Source organism: Pseudorasbora parva, chromosome 20, assembly GCF_024679245.1.
Source record: "Pseudorasbora parva isolate DD20220531a chromosome 20, ASM2467924v1, whole genome shotgun sequence".
NCBI lineage: Eukaryota > Metazoa > Chordata > Actinopteri > Cypriniformes > Gobionidae > Pseudorasbora > Pseudorasbora parva.
The window spans coordinates 39,195,223-39,216,573 of NC_090191.1; the positions used below are offsets into that span (position 1 = coordinate 39,195,223).

The following is a 21,351-nucleotide window of genomic DNA, read 5'->3' on the forward strand; positions in this document are numbered from 1 at the left end:
ACATGGCATGACATAAACTGGTGCCTAAGGTCTATAACGACTAATGAACCGAACATTCACAGAAATTAGCTGTCGCCTGTGAAGCAAAATGAGTTGGATAGTGTGACTGGAAATAAAAATAAATCCACTACTGTACAATATGATGATCCATATGATCCTGTAATGTTTGACTACATCTGTATGTGTTGTAGATTCTCCACCCAAACCCACAGTGAGTCTGTTTAAGGATCAGCAGGAGGTTAAGAAGGTGAAGGAGGTGACGGAGGGAAGCTCTGTGAATCTGCGCTGCTCGACTAAGATCTTCTGTCCCGTTAGTCAAGCTGTTCTCACATGGAGCTCGTCTCCTGAACATCTCATCGAGAACGTCACACAACAGCAGCGTCAGGAGCAAACTGAGCTGATCTCTGATCTGACCTTCAATGTAACTCACCGTCATCATTTAGCCAATTTCACCTGCAATGTAACACACCAGCAGAAGACGACAAAACACATGTCCCGTACTCTGCGTGTTCAGTGTAAGACAGGGATTATTTCAGTCAATAATGACTGATCATCTAGAATTAGTGCTGGGAATCAGAACATAACTGAATGTTTTTCTCCTCCATTAGATGCTCCTAAACACACATCAGCACACGTCAGTCCTTCTGGTCCTGTTATGGAGGGCGATTCAGTGACTCTGAGCTGCAGCAGTGATGCAAACCCACCGGTGCTCTACACCTGGAACAGAGACACTGAAGATCCCCTGAAACCAGTGCAGACCGGACAGAACCTGATCATCAGCAAAGCCGACCCGACACACAGCGGACGATACGTCTGTACAGCTCAGAACAAACACGGCGCTCAGAACGCATCAGTGCTGCTGGACGTCCAGTGTGAGTATCAAGAGTCTGTTCTCATTCACTTACAATCATTAGGACATCAGACTGGAGATTTTACACTTTATACATATACAGGGGCATCATGCACATAGTATTTTTGAGGGAGTGAAGCGGGGAAGTCAGTAGAACGGTTTCATGTGGAGAAAAAAAATAACTTTTTATTTATAAAAAACTTTACTTAAACGTGCAGTATGCAACTTTTGGCCACTAGGGGTCACTCATTCAAAATAATAACAACTGACGTACTTTGATGACGCCGGGAAAGTGCGTGGGCTCATGGGAGTTGTTGTCATTATTGCCACTGTCAACCAGCGAATCTGGCATCTCCAGCAGAAAACATGTTCACTGACAAGGTAATTGATTGTTATATTACATCTCTATTATTGTTAAGTTTAGTTACGGCTTTTCACTTTATGTAATGTCAATCTAATGAAATAGCAGCAAGCTACCGTTACTTAACAAACTTATCAGTAACGTTAGATAATGTGCGAGACAGAATGTTGTGCGGGCGGTCGCTGTGTCAACATACCTATAAGTTGGTAGGCTATGTTGACATATTAACCGCGCATCATAATTTGAGTTACTCAAATTATAGATATGTTGACATGGCATCCGCGATTGTCGAACATTCTGTATATCAACTGTTCAATAAGGAAATACATTTCAATTTAGTTTATCATTACCAACATAAAACATAGTAAATGATTGAACCAGCACCTGCAATACGTTGTTCATTGGAACACGCGCTGTGTCGCTCCCCACGTTCATCAATCATTCTAATAAACATTTATTTTGGAACTCAGAGATATATGAATAAGTAGATCATTATTAAATCAATATTATATGTAGCTAGTATTAACATATGATAAAAGTGACGGTCGCCTTATATTAATTGACCAAGATAGTGGCATATTACCTTATGAAGCTAACGTTACTTTCTCCAGCTACATATAAAACCAATAATAGCTAGTCCATCTGCGTTTTACACATGACATCATCGTGTCACCAAATATACGGATAGAAATACTTTTGAATCAGTTTTTAAAAAAATAGCTCTTTCAGTCTCCAAAAACACAGAATCCGCCTGTTTGAAAAGCCGATACAAAATGTATAGGTATTCAGCTAAACGCGTCTCAATGTGGTCAAGATCACTATGCAATATGCAAACATACAGCATGTTATGATTATATGATTATTATGTTAGCTGAATGGTTACTTAAATGACCTGTTTATTAAAACGCAAGCGAGATCAGCATCTCTCTGCAGTCCGAGCTTGTCACGAAGATTTCGCCATCTTTCAAAGGCTTCTCCAAGGTTTACACGTCTCTTGCTACTTCTACTGTCATTTTTTTCACCCTTACGTTTGCGCTTTGTTGAGCTGGCACAACGTACAGGCAAAGAGTAGTCATGATCCATTATCATACAGACTTTTTTATACGGGGGTTCCCCTTATACTGTCTGTCAGTGTTCCTCTTTGAGTTTGGCGGTTCCGCCCATAGATATCTATGGTTCCGCCGAGTTCCGCAGGAGGACGCAAACGTGGATATGACGTGAAAGACTGGCGACATAACGGAAATAAAGACACGGTCCGTGTCTTCGAATTAAAATATTAATTTCTCTGGATTTAGAAGTTAATTGGAACTGTCGGGATAATGTAAACACACAACTTTAAAAAATATATAACATAGATATAGTGATCTTTTATATTTTTAATGCTGAAACATTACATATTGTGCCTTTAAGCTTTCACTGTAATAATTACAACAGTCATCATATCCAGTTATACTTGATTGATCAAGAACATTATTAACACATTTACTGTCGCTATTCCAGAATAGGCTACATAAGTCCTGTAGTCTTCCACGTATTTTGTACCTCATAGAAAGAAATGAATTAAAGCTTCGAAGCGCTGCCACTGAAGGCGAACTACACCTTATCTCAGCGTTTGACAGCGCAGTTTATGAATCAGAGGCTGTTTTTTAAAGTCTTTCAAACCTAAACTCCATTAACTACGCTGAGTTTGGTGGAACAATAAAAGTCATTTTAAGAGAGGGCTTGACATTTATATTTGGTAAAATTTTGGATGGATTCCCCAAACCACCTACACACGGAAAACATAGTTCTGCACGAATCGCCTACGTGACGTATTCTAGTAAAAAATAACAAACAAAAACACCAAAAAAACACTTTAGGGCTCTGTTCATTTTGCACCAACAGTAAGAATAGAGTAAACTTTACAGTTACCTACACATTGTGTAGAATATCGGATATAAAAAAACATGTCAAATTAATTTTAAAAGGATTATTGCTGCTTCCATAGACATCAGTGTATATTTTACAAACTATAAATGTTTCTTGCTAGTACTCATCTGTATTTAAAATGTCAGAAACGTAAAATGAATAGATTATATGGTTATATATAATCTTTAATAATAATACATCACACTCAACAGGTGTGATATTGAGTGCTGAGTGTGTCCGTCTCTGACTGAGCGCCAAAGCCTGAATGCACATTTGAATTTAGCAGTTGATCATGTGATGCACTAAGCATTATAATCACACTGGTGTGACTGTGCGCTTCAAAGAGGTACTTTTCAAATGTAAAAAAAACTATTAATAATAAATAAATAAAAGCATTTGCCAAAAATTTGGCAAAAAAATTCTGAGGGGGCACATGCCCTTTGCACATGAATTTAATGGGATATATAATGATATTATAATTCTTCACTTAAACTTTAAAGTTACAGTGAATTCTTTATATTACACTCAGTAGCATTATCAACCGTTACTATACAGTGGGGCAAACAAGTATTTAGTCAGCCAGCATTTAGTTCTCCCACTTAAAAAGATGAGAGGCCTGTAATTTTCACCATAGGTACACTTCAACTATGAGAGGCAGAGTGAGAAAAATCCAGAAAATCACATTATCTGATTTCTGGTTCTCACAGACCTGTAACTTCTTCTTTAAGAGGCTCTTCTGTCCTCCACTTGTTACCTGTATCATTGGCACCTGTTTGAAATCGTTATCAGTATAAAAGACAACCGTCCACAACCTCAAACAGTCAGTCTCCAAACTCCACTATGGCCAAGACCAAAGAGCTGTCAGAGGACACCAGAAACAAAATTGTAGACCTATTCTTACTGTAGGTTTTTTTCTTCCTTGACATTAGATTAAATAGTAATTAGTACACTTTTAACTACTATAAGAGCTGTATTTTACTAAATATACACTAACTTTTGTCTTCCAAGTGCATGTCACGTGACTTGGGCGATTGCTCAGACTGCATGGTGGAAGGACAAAGAAAGCCAGTTTCCATATTTAGCCAGGTTGGATAAATGCGACCTTGGAGTCCCAGAAACATCCTTATTTTCGTAGCTTGTTATGAAATAATAAAAATCTCTCACCTCAGAAAACTGCTTTCCTGTCCTGTCAACCATTATACTGCACTCGTAGCGCACACTCTTTAGTTACACGAGCACATGCGGCGAACGCACTACGTATGAAGCACAAAAGAAATTACGAACATGCAACGTTACGATGTCAATTTGTAAGTAACTAAATAAAAGTAAAGTACTAATAAATCATGTAACTGGTTTGACGTGAGATGGGAAGGCATGTAGATATGATGTTCATTGTGATCATCAGGAGCAGTTTATATGATTAATTTACTTTATGTTATTTTGCTTATTTTTAAATTAATGTGGTGGTATTAACAAAATCTGCCATTCGATAGCTTTAACTTATAGGCCTATTTATTCATTAGTATTAGTCATATTCATACAATTTATGTGTTTGTTAAGTAGGCTAAAGTGGGACATTTTACTTGTGTGGGTCATCAATTTGTATGAAAAAAATGTGGTATTACGCTAAATGGTCAAATAAGTAGATTATTTCTGACTAGTCTACAGTACAGACATTTATTTCATTTTATTTCACTCAGGTATGCTAACTACTCTATAGAAAAAGGGAAGCCAATGTATAAAGTTAATACAGTAAATTATTGCTGTTGTTATTATTAAGTTAAAAGTGAATCTAGTGTTGTTATTGCCGGTGCCCTGCCGAACCATGACTCCACAGCAAACCGAACCGAGGCTCCAAAACCGTGACATGAACCGAATCATGGCATAGGTGTATCGTTACACCCCTATACATTAGTTAAAAAATGTTTTTTTTATACTCTACTTATTTCATGGCAGTTAATTCATGACTTTTAAAAAAGTTTGATGGAAAAGACACCACTTTTTTCTTTTCTCCTCCATTAGATGCTCCTAAAAACACATATGTGCATGTAAATGCATCTGGTCCTGTTATGGAGGGCGATTCAGTGACTCTGAGCTGCAGCAGTGATGCAAACCCGGTGCTCAACTACACCTGGTACAGAGAATCTGAAAATCTCCTGAAACCAGAGCAGACCGGACAGAACCTGAACATCAGCAAAGCCGACCCAACACACAGCGGACGATACGTCTGTACAGCTCAGAACGAACACGGCGCTCAGAACGCATCAGTGCTGCTGGACGTCCAGTGTGAGTATCAAGAGTCTGTTCTCATTCACTCACAATCATTAGGACATCAGACTGGAGATTTTACACTTTATACATACATACACTACCAGTCAATAGTTTCAGAACAAGGCTGCATTTTATCAAAAATGCAACAAAAACAATATTATTGTGAAATATTTTTACAATTCAAAATTTTTACAATTTAAAACTTTTTTATATTTCAAAATATTTTAAAATGCAATTTATTTATGTGATCAAAACTGAATTTTGAGCATCATTACTCCAGTCTTTAGAGTAACATGATCCTACAGAAATTAATCTAATAGGATGATTTGCTGCTCAAGAAACATTTATTATCAATGTTGAAAACAGTTGTGTAAAAAAAAAAAAAAACAGGATTATTTCATGAATAGAAAGTTCAAAAGAACATAATTTATCTGAAATATAAAGTTTTTGCAACATTATAAATGTTTATACTGTCACTTGATCGATTTAATGAATCTTTGCTGAATAAATGTATTAATTTTTTAAAGTTCTTTTACCAAAAACAAAATTCTTACCGACCCAAAACATTTGAACAGTAGTACAATGTTACAAAAGCTTTCCATTTCAGATAAACACTGATCTTTTGAACTTTCTATTCGTCAAATAATGAACAGAAATGTATGGCCTATATTTTATTCTCCTCCATTAGATGCTCCTAAAAACACATATGTGCATGTAAATGCGTCTGGTCCTGTTATGGAGGGCGATTCAGTGACTCTGAGCTGCAGCAGTGATGCAAACCCACCGGTGCTCAACTACACCTGGTACAGAGACACTGAAGATCCCCTGAAACCAGTGCAGACCACACAGAACCTGACCATCAGCAAAGCCGACCCGACACACAGCGGACGATACGTCTGTACAGCTCAGAACGAACACGGCGCTCAGAACGCATCAGTGCTGCTGAACGTCCAGTGTGAGTATCAAGAGTCTGTTCTCATTCACTCACTATCATTAGGACATCAGACTGGAGATTTTACACTTATACATATATATATATATATATATATATATATATATATATATATATATATATATATATATATATATATATATATATATATATATATATGCTATAAGTACATAACATATTACATGATTTGTTTTATATGCAGAGAGAGAGAGAAGAAGGAGAATAAACACACAAAATAAAAATATTATATTTTATATATATTTTTAAATATAAAACCTTAACTTTTAAGTAAAGTTATAGGTCAGGGTTTTTCCTGCATTTCATTTTTTGGGGGCTGCCAAAACCAACTTCTGTCCCGCCAATCAGTTATTGTGATTTATGAGTAATGTAGATGACTGCTTATTATATGGCACGTTAAAGGAATAATTCACTTCAAAATGAAAATTTACTCACCCCTATGTCATCCAAGATGTTCATGTCATTCTTTTTTCAGTCAAAAATAAATAAAATTTTTGAGGAAAACATTCCAGGATTATTCTCCATATAATGGACTGCAATTGCAACCAACGGGTTGACGGTCCAAATCAATGCGGCTTCAAAGGGCTCTGCACGATCCCAGCTGAGGAATAGGGTCTTATCTAGCGCAACAACCTTTCATTTTCTAAAATAATAGAAAATATATAAGTATATACTTTTTATAAATGCCCTTTACCAAAAAAATGCATAAAGGGCACATCCTTGCCCACTATCATAACGCGAACATCCTGAACGTGGGGGGATGCCAGCGAACTGGGTCGCATAGACGAGTCTGATCGTCCGGATGAGCCAGCAATGAGCCAGTGGAATCAACGGCTCTGGGACAGGAGGCGTAGTGTCCCTTAGAGAGAGCATGGTCTGGTTCTGCTGGACGAAAGACGGGGCGTGGGAAGGTGCAGGGGGCTGGCGACAATGTAAGAGGAGGATGAGAGCGGCGAGGCAGAGCGTCACACAGTGTCATCCGTGGACTCTTGGAACCCAGAGAAAGGAGAGTTTGCTCTTTCTTTGACAATTTGGGTCCAGGCGGTCATGAGGTCAGTGGCAGAACAGAAAGAAAACGAGAACCAAACAAGTGGTTCTTCTACCACCTCCTGTAGAGCAAACATCTCTGACTACAGCCTTCCCATCTAAAGCCGGGTGCACACTGCGATTTTGCTGAGACAAATGTAGCAAATCCTAAAAGATTCCTCTGATCCTAGGCTAAAATCTGACGTCTTTGGTCGTTAGTTTGACATGTTCACCAGCAGCCGATTAATGAACGCTGCGATCAAATTTGACCTCAGATGAAATTCTGGCAGTGTCTGAAGATTTGGCACACAATCCTGCAGTGTGACTTCTCCTACAACGACAATCAAATATCTCGGTTTTTCAAGACAAACTATGAGCAAAACGAGTGCTAGAGATTTCTTTGTAGCCAGCATTTCAGTCCTGCCTGTAATGCAGCTCACTGTCACCAAACGCGTCATTCATTGATGATATAAAACTTTGGAATGAGTTTTCTTGCGAGCGTCTGTTTTTAGCGCGCCTTCACTATCGTGCAGTCTGACAATAATGCCAACTGAGATCTTACAGTGTGACATGGCTTACATCGGGGATCATGTTCATACAGTCTGACGAGGGACATTCGCAAAGGATTTTGAAAAATCGCACAGTGTGCAGGACCTATAAGGCCTTCTTGCGGCAATCTCCACACTGCGGCCTGGATGAAGACTGCTGCTGTGCCCGAGTTTGGTAGTAGTGTGCACTTCCTGCATAAGCCCAGGATCAGCACCCCCTTTGTGCAGGTTTTCTAGAGCCACTTGGCCAGGTGGACTTGCAGAACTACCATGGCATGCAAAGCAGGTGCTGCCTGACCCGCAGCTCTGTAAGCCTTGGCCACCAGGGTGGACGAGACCTTGCAGGATTTAGATGGTTGCTTGGGATCGCCACACCAGGTGGAGATGATCTGAGAACACAGTTGCATTGCAACAGAGCTCTCCACTGGGGAATCCCCGCATACCCCTTGGCTGGGCTTTCATGGTGGCTGTCATGATCTGGTTACTTCCTTGTACACTTCCGGGAAGAATGGCACTGGGATGGTAGCAGGTGATCAGCATCCGCCGTGCCCAGGAACCAATCATCCAGCCATAAACCCTTTTTTGCGTGGGATTCCACTCCAGCGTAAGGCTCTCAGCTGACTGGGAAAGCATGGCCGTCAATTCTGGATCAGACTCGGAGAGCGCTACCATTTCCAAAGGTGGCAGTGCAGCCGAATCCTCATCTCCAGAGTCAAGCCTGCCCTGTGATGTGGCAATTTAAATTTAATCATCCACCGGAGCCCCAAATGAAACGCTGGGCCCCCGCTGGGAGAACTCATCTGAGAACTCCAGTTTGTGGTGTGGGTCAGGCAGGTGTGGCCCGAGGAACGTTAGTCAGGAAAGCCCACACTGTGACTCTCAGATCACTCTGGCCGTAGTAGCCCTCTTACGTGAAGAGGAACTAGAACGGGGTATGACAGACGGGACTCTACCTCTTTCTCTGAGGCATGCAAGTCTTGATCTCAGCATTATGATGGTCATCTTCCTGATGACCATCCATGACTGTCAGATGGATGTAAATATCGATCACAGCCAGAAACCCAAGAAAAATCTTGAAAAAGACACAGACCACACTTGTGCTGCTCTTTCAGAGAAGTTGCTCTTTCAGCAGTGCTGAAGCACTCAAGGGAGATCATGAGACCGCAAAGAACTGTGTCAAAAAGCCACACTCAGCAATCTCCGTTGAAATGCGCCGGCAAATCGACACTGGACTGGAAGAGCTGGACTCGTTCAGCAAAGTAACTCTGTAGTGATTGTATAGCACAGTGAAGCTCGGCTCCGAAACTAAAGCTTGAATGTGCGATTGCATGAGCTCTTCTTATATACCCCAGGCTTGGAGCGGAGATTGTTATTTAAATTCTGCAGACCAAGGTACTTTGTGTACCATTGGCTTGTTTTGTACCAACTTGAAGGTGATTGGGCTCGCTCGCGAGACCTCCTTCATTAGTCTCATTCATTAATCTGTGTATAATCATTTACTCAGAACACCCATAAAATGAGATTGCAAATGTCCTTACGCCATTTAGAAAAAGTGATTAGTAAGAATTAGCCTTAAAAATCCAGAGTATTTTTAGGTTACTTATATTGTCGATGTGTAGTAAATGACCTATAAAATAATTTAGTGTAGAGGTGAAACTAGATTGAGGTGAAACTAGAACAAAGTAAGTTGTTAGCTAGCTGCTCATTTTATAAAATTGTATATGGTAGAAAATTAGACTAGCCTATTTGTCAATTAACCAAATAAAAATCCAAAATATTATACCAAAATAGTAATACCAAAAGTAAACAATGTAAACAGTGTAAAAATGAGAAACAAACATAAAGGTAAGAGTTTATACATAATACGAGATATCAAAATAAGATAAGCAAACATCACAAACTATTTTTTTTTAATCAGTATTGGGCCATTTCTGACTCAAGAAAGGCATTTAAAAGCATTTTCAATTTTCACTAATCATTTTGCATACTTATTTTGCAAAAATGTGACAGCCTAAATTCTTTTCTCCTCCATTAGATGCTCCTAAAAACACATCCGCACATGTCAACGCATCCTGTCCTGTTATGGAGGGCGATTCAGTGACTCTGAGCTGCAGCAGTGATGCAAACCCAGTGCTCTACACCTGGTACAGAGACACTGAAGATCCCCTGAAACCAGTGCAGACCGGACAGAACCTGACCATCAGCAAAGCCGAACCGACACACAGCGGACGATACGTCTGTACAGCTCAGAACAAACACGGCGCTCAGAACGCATCAGTGCTGCTGGACGTCCAGTGTGAGTATCAAGAGTCTGTTCTCATTCACTTACAACCAAAATATGGTTTAATATTTTATATAAAGTGTGCATACTGACAATCATAAACAAAAGTTTGAGACAGGCTGACGGTAATTGACAATATAGTAGGCTGCAGTTCGGTTGCTTGCTAGAAACGCTGTGAAATGTGTGTGACACTGTGGTGCTTTTGCATGGGTGTTTTTTCCTTTACAGAAAATGTATATGGAAAGACCGCAGGAGATTTGGTTCCCCTTTTGTAAAAGCTCATGTTACAGAGCAACATGTCCAAGTTACGGTAGTGTTTTGAAATGCAAGGCTTCAATATGAAACCTTTGTAAAACTGCACTGAAATTGCAAGACTTTATTTTCTGTTGTAACCGACATCTCAAATTCTCTCAAATTCCTTCCTAAATTACTAAAATCAAAGTCAGTTGCTGTATGCTTAAGTGATGGGAAATATGATTAGATGAGTAATGTATTTGCATGTATTATAAGTGTTGTATTATAACTTGTAACCTAATTGCAGGGATAGTTAGTTCACGCACAAATGAAAATTCTGTAATTTATCGTTTGTCATCCCTGTATGACTTACATTTTTTCTTGAGAAAGAAAGTACTTTCTTTCTGGTTTCAGAGTTTCTCTTTTTTCAAGTCAATGTGGTCCAATGTTATTTGGTTATATAAGTTTAGTTCAGAATCAAGAAAAAATTATGATTCTCAATTTTTCTGGAATCGCCGAGTCGAGATATGTTTAATTTTATGAAAATTAAAGGGGGGGTGAAATGCTGTTTCATGCATACTGAGCTTTTTACACTGTTAAAGACTTGGATTCCCATCCTAAACATAGACAAAGTTTCAAAAACTAATGTTGGACGTTTGATGGAGTATTTGTGTCAAAAATATTCCTTCCGGTTTCTCACAAGTTTCGGAGAGTTTTTTTCGAGTATGGGTCTACTTGACGTTAATAGAGCGGAAGGTCCTTGTATGGGCCGTACGGGCTCTTCTCCCGGTAGGGTGCGCGCGCGCACGCGTGACTAGAGCAAGAGAGGAAATGCATGCCCATAAACACTCTCAGGTGCAGATCCAGTCGTCCGTGAACACTTATGTCGGTTATAGTCCGCGCCGCGCTCCACTTTATTCCTATGGGTGACGTCGAGCGACTTCAACGCTTCAGCACAGCATTCCGGGAAGGCAGCGCTGCATTTGATCCGATTTGAACGCAGAAATGACGGGAAGCTTCACAACATCGCATCGCAAAGTGGATCTCCACACTCCAAGAATCGCGTGCTTCGTCATTAAAATGCGCTAACGGACTTCATTGTTGTTCTCTGTATAACGTTACACTAGTCTGACGTGCAAAACCGTTTTGCTTGCTACTGTTAAGGTTTAGTCGCATACAATAGTCCATAAACCGAATCATGTCCTCATAAACTGCGAGTAAAGACAAATGTTGACAGGCCACTAAATACAGTCCATACCACAGAGACGGACGTCCTGCTGCTGCTGTTTCTATTTCAGCCTCCGAATTAGATTCTGGATCATATCTATTAGCTGAGATTGATAGCAAGGGTTTCTCCACGCTTGAGGACGTCACCGCTTTGCACATTCGTCATTCTTTAGCTCCGCCCACACGATACGCCTCCAGGTGCTCGGTTTTTTCCGGAAAGACTCGGTACAGCCCATATTTCTTTTATAAATATAATAAAACTAAAGACTTTTCGGAGATAAGAAGGATGCAATACTACTCTATAGGTACTCAAGATTGACATGAGATTGACTGAGTGTTTCACCCCCCCTTTAAGAGCAGCGCCTTGTTCAGAGCAGGGCCTTGACAGGTATGAAAGCGAGGCTGTGAGGGATAGACTTACCCTGGTTTCAGTGGCATCTGCTTTAAAAAGCTGTATTATACTTAGATACATTTTCCACAGCCCATGCGTTTTTTGTCTACTGAAATTCCTTGGAAAGATACTTTTGCAGTGTTTAGTCAGCAGAAAAATCCAAAAACACATTAAATTACAATACAACCCATGCCTTGATTTTCAAAGATGGCACTGCTGTGAATAAGGTCTATAGGAGTAAAGTCAGTGGAGCTCGAGTGATACATGACTACATTTTGTTTGCAGCAAGATGGAGAAGTACATTTTAGCAGTCAGCAACTTCCCTGAAATGTAGGATGTGTGGACATACAGTGGTCCTCGCCGCACTGACTCTGAGCCTGAAAGGTTTTGGAATAGAACGAATTTCGACAGATAAATGCCATGATGGCAAACAGCCCTCGCTATTTCATGTTTATCTTTACTCTCCATTTATGTTTAAGTCCATAATGTCAGTTTTTAGAGGCAAGAAAACAAATAGTTCGTAGGTGACCTCCTGGCAGAGTGAATGCAGCTTTAAAGAGTCTTTCATCACAATAATGGCTTTTTCACAAGGATGGCATGCGTTGCAGACTTTCAGGAACTAAAAGTAACCACAACTTCAAAATCATAACTTGTTTCTCTTTTCTTTCTTCAGCAAGCTCTCATTTATGGGGTTTTCTTCTGTTCTTGCCACAATCTTGTTCTACAACAGGGCTTTTCACACTGAGCTTATCATAATTTTAAACACTTGTGATTTAGAAGCGCCGTTAACTCTGCCCTGGATTCTGCTTTTGGCAGAAATGGTGCATTGCGCTGTCACTTTTGCATTGCAAAATAAAGTGCGTTAGACAGTTATGGCTATGCTTAGCAAACAACAGCCAGTCACGTGATGTATTGGACAGTCATGGGTGTGCATGCTCTGCTTTGAGTTTTTGCATTAACTGTGTGAGGCGTCGTTCTTGCACTTTTTTGTACACATCTTTTAACAGAAGTACAATTATAGAGATGTGCAAATGTTCGTGGTATAATGAAGTGTGAAAGCCCCAGTAAGATGTTTTGTGCTAGAAAAAAACTACAGGTCCTGAAGCTTTTATTTTTCTGTACAGAAAATACAGTTTATGATTATATTCTCTCTTTCAGTTGCGCCCAAAATCTCCATCTCTTGTAACCAAAGCATCTGTGTCTGTGAGGCTCATGGGAATCCCTCTCCTAAACTAGAGTGGCGTCTATCTGGAAATGTTCTCTCTACAAACACGTCCATCTGGAATACAAATTTGGATAACACAAGCTTGAAGAGCTTCCTGATCATCCATCAGCCCCTTACAGACATGAGCCTCCTGCAGTGTTTCAGTGCAAACAATCACGGCACCGCCAGCCAAAAGTTTCATCCCATCGCATTGGATCAAGAGACAGAGACAGTAGCAAGTGAGATACACCCCTCTGACACGCACAACAATCTCTCAACACAATGAGATCTCTGGAATATCTAAACCCGTCTGAATAAGAAGTGTGCTTAATTTGCATTGAATGTGCACTTGTAGTGTACTTCAAATCTTAAGTATACACTCTTGCTAAATGGTGCCTAATTTATATAATCATTTAGGGAACATTTTAACTTCATTACAAATTTGTAAGTATAAACCTATTTAAATATGCATGACCAACAATTTTCGATTACACTTTTTAATTTCATGCGAACTACATGCAATTTAGAAATAGGGAGTGGATTAGGGTTAGCTGTATGTCATTATGCATGATTTATAGTTATTGCTATAGTAACGACATGTAACGTTCAACAAGGAGAAAGTAAAATAACGTTACCCAATATTCAATAGATATGGCTCTTAAGTTTAATTTAGTTACATACATGCTTATCAGTATACGGCAGTACACTTTAACCACATTTCAAAGAAAATAGAACATGTCACAAACATAACTGAGTTTGGCTAATAGGTTCAATTTGTATTAATAATCAATTAGCCTTTGTATTTGTATTAATAATCAATTAAAACATGCAATTATGTGTCTGAAAACATTTAAGAAGTATTTTATTTTTTCTATTTTTTTCAAATGTTGAAGTGTACTTCTTTTTCACAAGGGAATCCATTCTCTTAGACAGCAATGAGATCAAATGGAAACTTTTTTCCAGAGAAATACTCATATTTGCCAAGACACTAAAGTCTGTAATCAAATATCGCAGTATGAACTTGGATCAAATGCACGATTACTGCTCTGTACTCTGCTGCAACTGTTAACTCATTTTAGTCCGTTTTTATTTCGCCTGAGAAACATTTGAGACACTTAAATGTCAGTGAGATCTCCATTAAGAGTCCTGGACCATAAAAGACCAACCTCTGAGCAATAAATCACTGCTTTACAGGTATCCACCATCCGTCTTTGCTGCTCGGAGTTGTTATCGGCGCATTGGTGATGATGATCCTCTGCATCATGGTGGTCTACTCCCACCGGTGGGTACTGACAAATGCGATTTGAGGAAAGACAAGAAAACATGATTATATAATAAGCAGAGTCTAAACTGTAGATGTTCACATAAACATTACAGAGATCAGCTATTCTGGTAAATGTTTTCAATAGTTGCACTGCATAAAATGTCTTGTTTTTCAGTACAAACATCTAAAATAATTTCTTTAATCAAGATAAATTTACTTGAGAAGCAAAATGACTTCAGATATTAAGTCTTGTTTTCAGAAATATTTACCAAGATTAAAAACAAGAACAAACATCTGAAAATGTCTTTATTTTTATTTTTTATATCCACTGGCAGATATTTGTTCTTGTACGTATAAACTTTGATTTGATTTTTCAGAAAACAAAACTTTAAAATGCCATTTTGCTTCTCAAATAAATGCATCTTAATTTAAGAAAGTTCAGATGCTATACATTTGTGATTCTGATTGACAAAGTTTTAATTTTTTAATGGCCTAAAATATCTTTCAGAAGAAGAAATCCCAAACCTTCAAGAACCAGACAAGAGGACGCAGATGGACTCATTCTGGCTCAAACAGTGAGTTAAACACGCTGACACTATTCATTCACAAAAGGGCATTCAGCATTGATTCTGCCGTTTTTCTGCTCCATCAGGCCATTTCCTCCAACGGAGAGGTTGAGTTTGTTAATGGCATGCTGTCAGCAGTTACACCAAGATCACCAGGATCTCTTCATTATTCCTCCATCGACTTTACGAACGCAGAGCCGCCATCAGGAGAGATCAGGGGTGCCTCCTCGCTGACCAATGAATACGCTGTGGTTCGTTGTTGTTCTGAATCTGCGAAGGACCCCAATCAAGACAAAAGCCCACAAGATGACAGCACAGATGAATACGGTGTGGTCCGTCATCATTCTGAATCTGCGAAGGACCCCAATCAAGACCAAAGCCCACAAGATGATGGCACAGATGAATACGGTGTGTTCCATTATCATTCTGAATCTGCGAAGGACCCCAATCAAGACCAAAGCCCCCAAGATGACAGCACAGATGAATACGCTTTGGTCCGTTGTCATTCTGAATCTGCGAAGGACCCCAATCAAGTTCAAAGCCAAGATGACTGCACCGATGTATACGCTGTGGTCAGTCATAGTTCTGCATCTGCGAAGGACCCCAATCTAGACCAAAGTCCACAAGAAGACATGATTTATGAAAACATGACCTGTCGATTGATTGTTTAAAGACAGAAAAGGAAGTTGCGATTTATAAAAACATGACCTGTCGATTGATTGTTTAAAGACAGAAAAAGAAGGTGCGCTGCGTCTAAGATCTAATTCTTCCTACTATACAGTTTTTGGAAAACAGTACGCCACCACCAGAGAAGTATGTCTGAATACATATTATTCTAATCCGACACATTCGATGAACACTTTACTATCCCGTGAGGCCATGGGAGAGGAGTTGTGAACGGCAGTGAATCGACACAACTGATGCTGTAGGTCTCATAACGTGACAGCAGGTCCGGTGATTGTACTCTTTTTTTTCAGCTGATGAACGATTAAAACATTGGCAGCAAATCAGAATCCATCCTCAAGCTTAAGCCCTTAAAGCGGTAGACAAAACGCCAGCGCAAACATATAATTAAAGGGTTACTTCACGGATTAGCATCGTGCTTTGTATCAGTAGAAACCCTGGAATATATTTGAATGATCATGCCCCTCCACACACATTCCCCTGAGACGAGAGATTTATGCCGTTTATTCTGGAAAAAATCCTCCGATGACACAAATATCGTCATTTTGCGTCATTGGAGAAATTTTTGGCCAGAGGCTAAAGACTTCAGCCAGCAGAAGAGCTATTTCCACAAGTTTTTAAGCCGCGCATTCCTATAAAAGTTAAGCTTCCAAATGCATGACCTGAAAATGTGATGAATGTGAAAATGTGAATGTATGCAGCGAGCACGGACACGATTACCTCAGCTATCATCACGAGAGCACATTCAGCTCATTCATCATGGTGAATGTAATCTGACTCCTGCTGCGTTTGTGCTGCGTAGTGATACTCGCTCGGCGACTTACTCACTATATTGAACAGACACATTCAGTTTTTAATTGTAATGTCTGTTCTCCAACTGAACCGTTTTATAAAAATTAACGTTGTGGGAAAGTGATCCAGTAATCCAGTAGCGGTGGCTTTGGGAGTGGCCTCACAGGGCAGCAAAGCATTCTGGGAATTGTTGTCTTTCATCCCCATGAGACAAAAATACATTTTCTGTCTTTTCGCAGTCTAGAAGGCACCAAATTCAAAAATAATTAAACATTTCTACAACATTAATGACCCAGTTTAAATACAGATTCATCTTCCCAGCGCTACCCCTTTAACAGAACGATATTGCTCGTTGGTGTGTTATCGTTATAGTTTTTGTTATTGGTGTGAACAGGCCTTAAAGGGCCACTGAAGTGCCTTGAAACGTGGAGCATTTATCAATATGTGGATATAATTTCCACTGAAAGAGGAAGAGTGGGAGACATATCGAACAGCTCCTCCCCTTTTTTTTTTAAATAGCTAAGTGTTTAGTTTAGTTCACAGTTCAACCAAAGCCATTAAGATCAGTAAAGCCGCAGTCTCCTCTTCCATTTTGCTTTAAAATACAGCATTTTGTGCAGAATTCAAATGGGCCTGACAAGTTTTCCCCTCGCTGCAGCCTGTAGCACGATGACGCAGCTGCATCAGATCCAATACGTACTGGATGGTGAATCGTAATGGCAATGTCATAGCCTACCGATCTCTGGGTTAATTTATAACGCTGCGTATGCGCTAGTCTTAATGTATGATCATTATTGTTTATAGATGATGTTCTAAACTGTGTAGTTGTACTACTGATAAATAGTATTAAGTAATTATTGATAAATAAATCATCTTTTCATAAATGTAATGCTTAAATTATCATAGTTTCGCTGTACATGCATGCAAAACAGTTTTAATTAACATTTTATTATATTCTGATCATACTTGCTGTTGAGTGGAAGGAAAAATTAGTCAAGTAATTGTCTCTATAATTTTAATCCTCAAGGTACAATGCAACACGATCTGTAAAGAACTTAAAATATCAGTAGCCTATACATTCAAGGGAAAATGCAAAACATGTGTCCTGATGGCGTGAGCATGTTATTAATGTTATTGTTATCCAGCAAAACTCTCCTGTGCATTCAATGATGTCCTGTGCATTCAATGATGTCTACTGCGCATGCGTATATTACGTCATCGAATTGTGAATGAAACCACCGCACATGCTCGTCCAGTACGTGTTGGATCTGATCCAGTACGTCATCGTGCTACAGGCTACAGCGAGGACTTCTTGGAGACTTCTGGTAGCGAAGCAGACTGTGTGTGTGTGTGTGTGTGTGTGTGTGTGTGTGTGTGTGTGTGTGTGTGTGTGTGTGTGTGTGTGTGTGTGTGTGTGTGTGTTTCATCTGCCCCAATAGAAAGCATATTTGCACTTTCTGAATCATTCCCATTCCCCTATATAGTGCCATTCACCATGTAGAAAACAATAAATGTATGAAATTAAACAACCAATTTTAGCTGTAGCTTCAGCATCTGTTATAATGTGAGGGGACGACTTCAGATTCTAGTGAGCATTTGATTGGATATAAAATCTGATAAAAAACTAAAGTGCAGAGAGATGCCATTAAAATCATTTATCCTTTTTGGCAGAAGTTTTGAAAACTTATATCTTTGAAATATGAATTTTGTCTTTGTTTTGGCACACACTAGCTTATAGATAACAGTTAGACTAACATATTCATACTAATATATTTTGAAAAATGTCCGAGTGATTTGTTTTATTTTTCTCAGTGTTAAAGTCAATGGGGTCCAATGATCGTTTTGGTTGCCAATGTTCTTCAAAATATCATCTTTTATGAACCATCCATATACTATTAGTGAAATAAGCTAGTTTATGGCAAATTAGTTGAAATAATTGGTAACACTTTACAATAAGGTCTCATTTGTTAACATTTTTAATTGCCTTCATTTTTACATTAACTATATATATATATTACAGCGTTTGTTAATCTCTGTTAAATGTCAGTTAATAAAAACGTTCATGTCCATGTAAGTGGATTAACAAATATTAAGACACTTTTAAATTAAAAATGTGTTAGTAAGTGTTAAAATTAACATGAACTAATATTATTAAGTATTGTTCATCGTTTGTTCATGTGTATTCATGTTACTCAGAGCATCATAAAATGAGATCTGAAGTGTGTGGTCTTGGTCAGAGATATTACAGAAGTTAATTTCTGTAAAAATAAAAGAAGTTTGAACAAGCATTTCTCTTCTTACCAGCAGTGGGAAACACTTTGACCACAAGAGTGTTGTTTGTGACAGTAAATACACTCAGCTTCTTCTGCTGTCACTTTCACACAGCACCTCCTTTAAAAGTAGGAGCTTCTTCTGGAGGAATAAAACATATTTTTTTATAATCTATTTGTCATACATCAGTGTAATATTTTGATTTAAAAAATACATATTTATATTTCTGTTTTTAGGTGTTTAATAAATAATTCAACTTTGATAAATACGATATGAAAATAACTGGTGCCTTTGGCTTTATGTGCATCTATATTGCTCTTTCAAAAATAATAGCATGTAAAATTGGCCATCAAGCATAACTTTTTACCTAGGAGATATTATATTTAGAACAACAAAGACATCCTCCTATACAAAAATGTATCTCTTTTTCAATTACTGGTTTAAGAACAATATCATATTAGTTAGCTTTTTTATTTGAATGACTGTGTCTCCTCCTTGTGGTGTGGAGGCCATTTTATCATTTATAGCAACCCAACCCTATCATGTCAAAACTCATGCACTAGCCTATTTCTGACAAATGTGACCAATTCAAACGCTAAAAATGTATTAACAGGCAACTAAGAGGAAGTGAAACACAGACTATATAGTTAGTAGCCTGTTTTCTATAAGAAACACGGGAAAAGTGAAAAATGGGAAACAATGACGAATGAAACTGACGAATCTTACCTCAGGTAGGCTATACGTGTGCGCACGCGCAGCAGCAGTTTTGTTTATGTTCATGCTAAACACAGTTATGTCGTTTTAAACTCATGTTTCACTTCTCTCTTTGTTGATTCATGCCGCTGTCATCAATAATAGACGTGTCACAGCCGAAAATAGAGCTGATGTTAGCACATTCACCATGAACAGAGCAGAAGCTGAATCCATCCATACGGATTTTAAACTCGGCATGAAAGTTGCGATTGTTTTTCTTTCCAGTCGTAGAAGGGCCTATATCCGAGCAAAGCCGCTTAATAAATGAATTTAAAGACAAATAATAACACCATCTCTGATTTGAGCGAAATGGCTTGTCGAACAAGAACAAATATAGCAGGGCAGGTTTTTGTGGTTTGCTATTGGTCGGTCTATGTGAGTGACAGGCCCTCGCTCCAGTTAATTTGATTATAGATGACTAGGCACATGAATGTAAAAAAATAATGATTTGTCATTTTTATTTCATGGTTAGCTAGCCTACTTTAAAGTTCGTTACATTTTATAAAAAACGATGTTAAAATTATAATAATAATTAAAAAAAAATTTATATACAATTATAAAATGTTAACTGAATGGCTCTGTGCTTTCAGACAAACTTACACCTCACACACAAATGATTGGACGGTCCAGGTATCGTTCGTTCATTTGTTTTTGCTTTCACAAATGAAAACGAAAAAACGAGAAAACAACTCCTTTGTTCGTTTTTTCGTTTTTTTAGAAAAACGAAAAAACGACATTATGACTTGATTTTTGGTTTTCCCGTTCTTGCACAGAAATCGGATTGGCAGGAAATGGATTCGTGTTTTTCAAAATAAGAGTTTTACCAAAACTGTATTTGTTTGCCTGTAAAATTAATAGTCTATATGCATGCTATTTGTCACCCAATTATTTGGCTTCTTTGACTGAAAAAATCTATTGAAATAGCCTAAATGTAAAACATGTTCACTGAGCATTGAGTGTTGTCATCATACAAATGTAAATAATACATGTATTATTTGTTTTAGATGTTTTTATTAACTTAAATTTCAATGAATAATATATTTTTTTGTTATATTAATATAATATAATATTAAGTTAATGCTTCAGTTTATGTTTGCACTACAAACATCATGATGGAGTGGCACAATTTACACAAAAATAATTAATATGCTTTCAGGTTCCTAGAACAATTAATATGCAACATGCTTTTAGTCAAAGTTTGGTGGTAGGCTTATATTACATCGTCATTATAATACAATATAATGCATGATGTGCTCACTCGGTTGAGAGAAGATCCAAACTCTAATAATAAAGCCAAGAGAAAACTGTATTTTTAAAATCATCGTCATATCTATCTGTCCTCTAATAGCCAGACACGATGTATGGCTATTATGACCAAATAAAGGAATGTCGGTATCAATAAAATAATTTTTTCGATTGACACAGGCTGTTTAGACATGGCATGTGGATTTACACAACAAATTATAATTGCATAAATTATGTTAAGAGATGAATGTTTAAAATGTAATGTAGAAATGAGACTACTTTTTAACTATGAAATAACACCGCCAGTAGGTGGCAGAAAATCTCTATCTTAAAGAGAGAGTTGAATCCTTTATTCAAACGAGTCTTTCAAAAATCCTAAATCTTTTAATCTGGCAAACGACTCTGGATAGGCTAATCTATAAAAAAAAAAAAAGCCTACTCAGTAACTTTATTGAACTGTTGTATAATGTCACATTTGCGATTGTGCAGAGGTTCGGAGAAACAC

The 21,351-nt window shown here is 38.3% G+C and overlaps 1 protein-coding gene across 2 annotated transcripts; it reads left to right on the top strand.

Moving 5' to 3' along the window:
* Positions 1–500: 500 nt before the first annotated feature.
* On the top strand, positions 501–15,818 carry LOC137049649 (sialic acid-binding Ig-like lectin 10). 2 transcript variants are annotated; one of them, XM_067428239.1, is made up of 8 exons: positions 501–872; positions 5,142–5,241; positions 6,185–6,345; positions 9,970–10,230; positions 13,226–13,510; positions 14,466–14,553; positions 15,044–15,110; positions 15,188–15,818. In XM_067428239.1, exons 1-8 carry the CDS (start codon positions 656–658, stop codon positions 15,770–15,772), a joined length of 1,764 nt encoding a protein of 587 aa, XP_067284340.1. In that variant the 5' UTR covers positions 501–655; the 3' UTR covers positions 15,773–15,818. The 2 variants fall into 2 exon arrangements, with proteins under 2 accessions (XP_067284340.1, XP_067284341.1); XM_067428240.1 differs by having other exon boundaries at positions 15,047–15,110.
* The last annotated feature ends 5,533 nt before the right edge of the window (positions 15,819–21,351 follow it).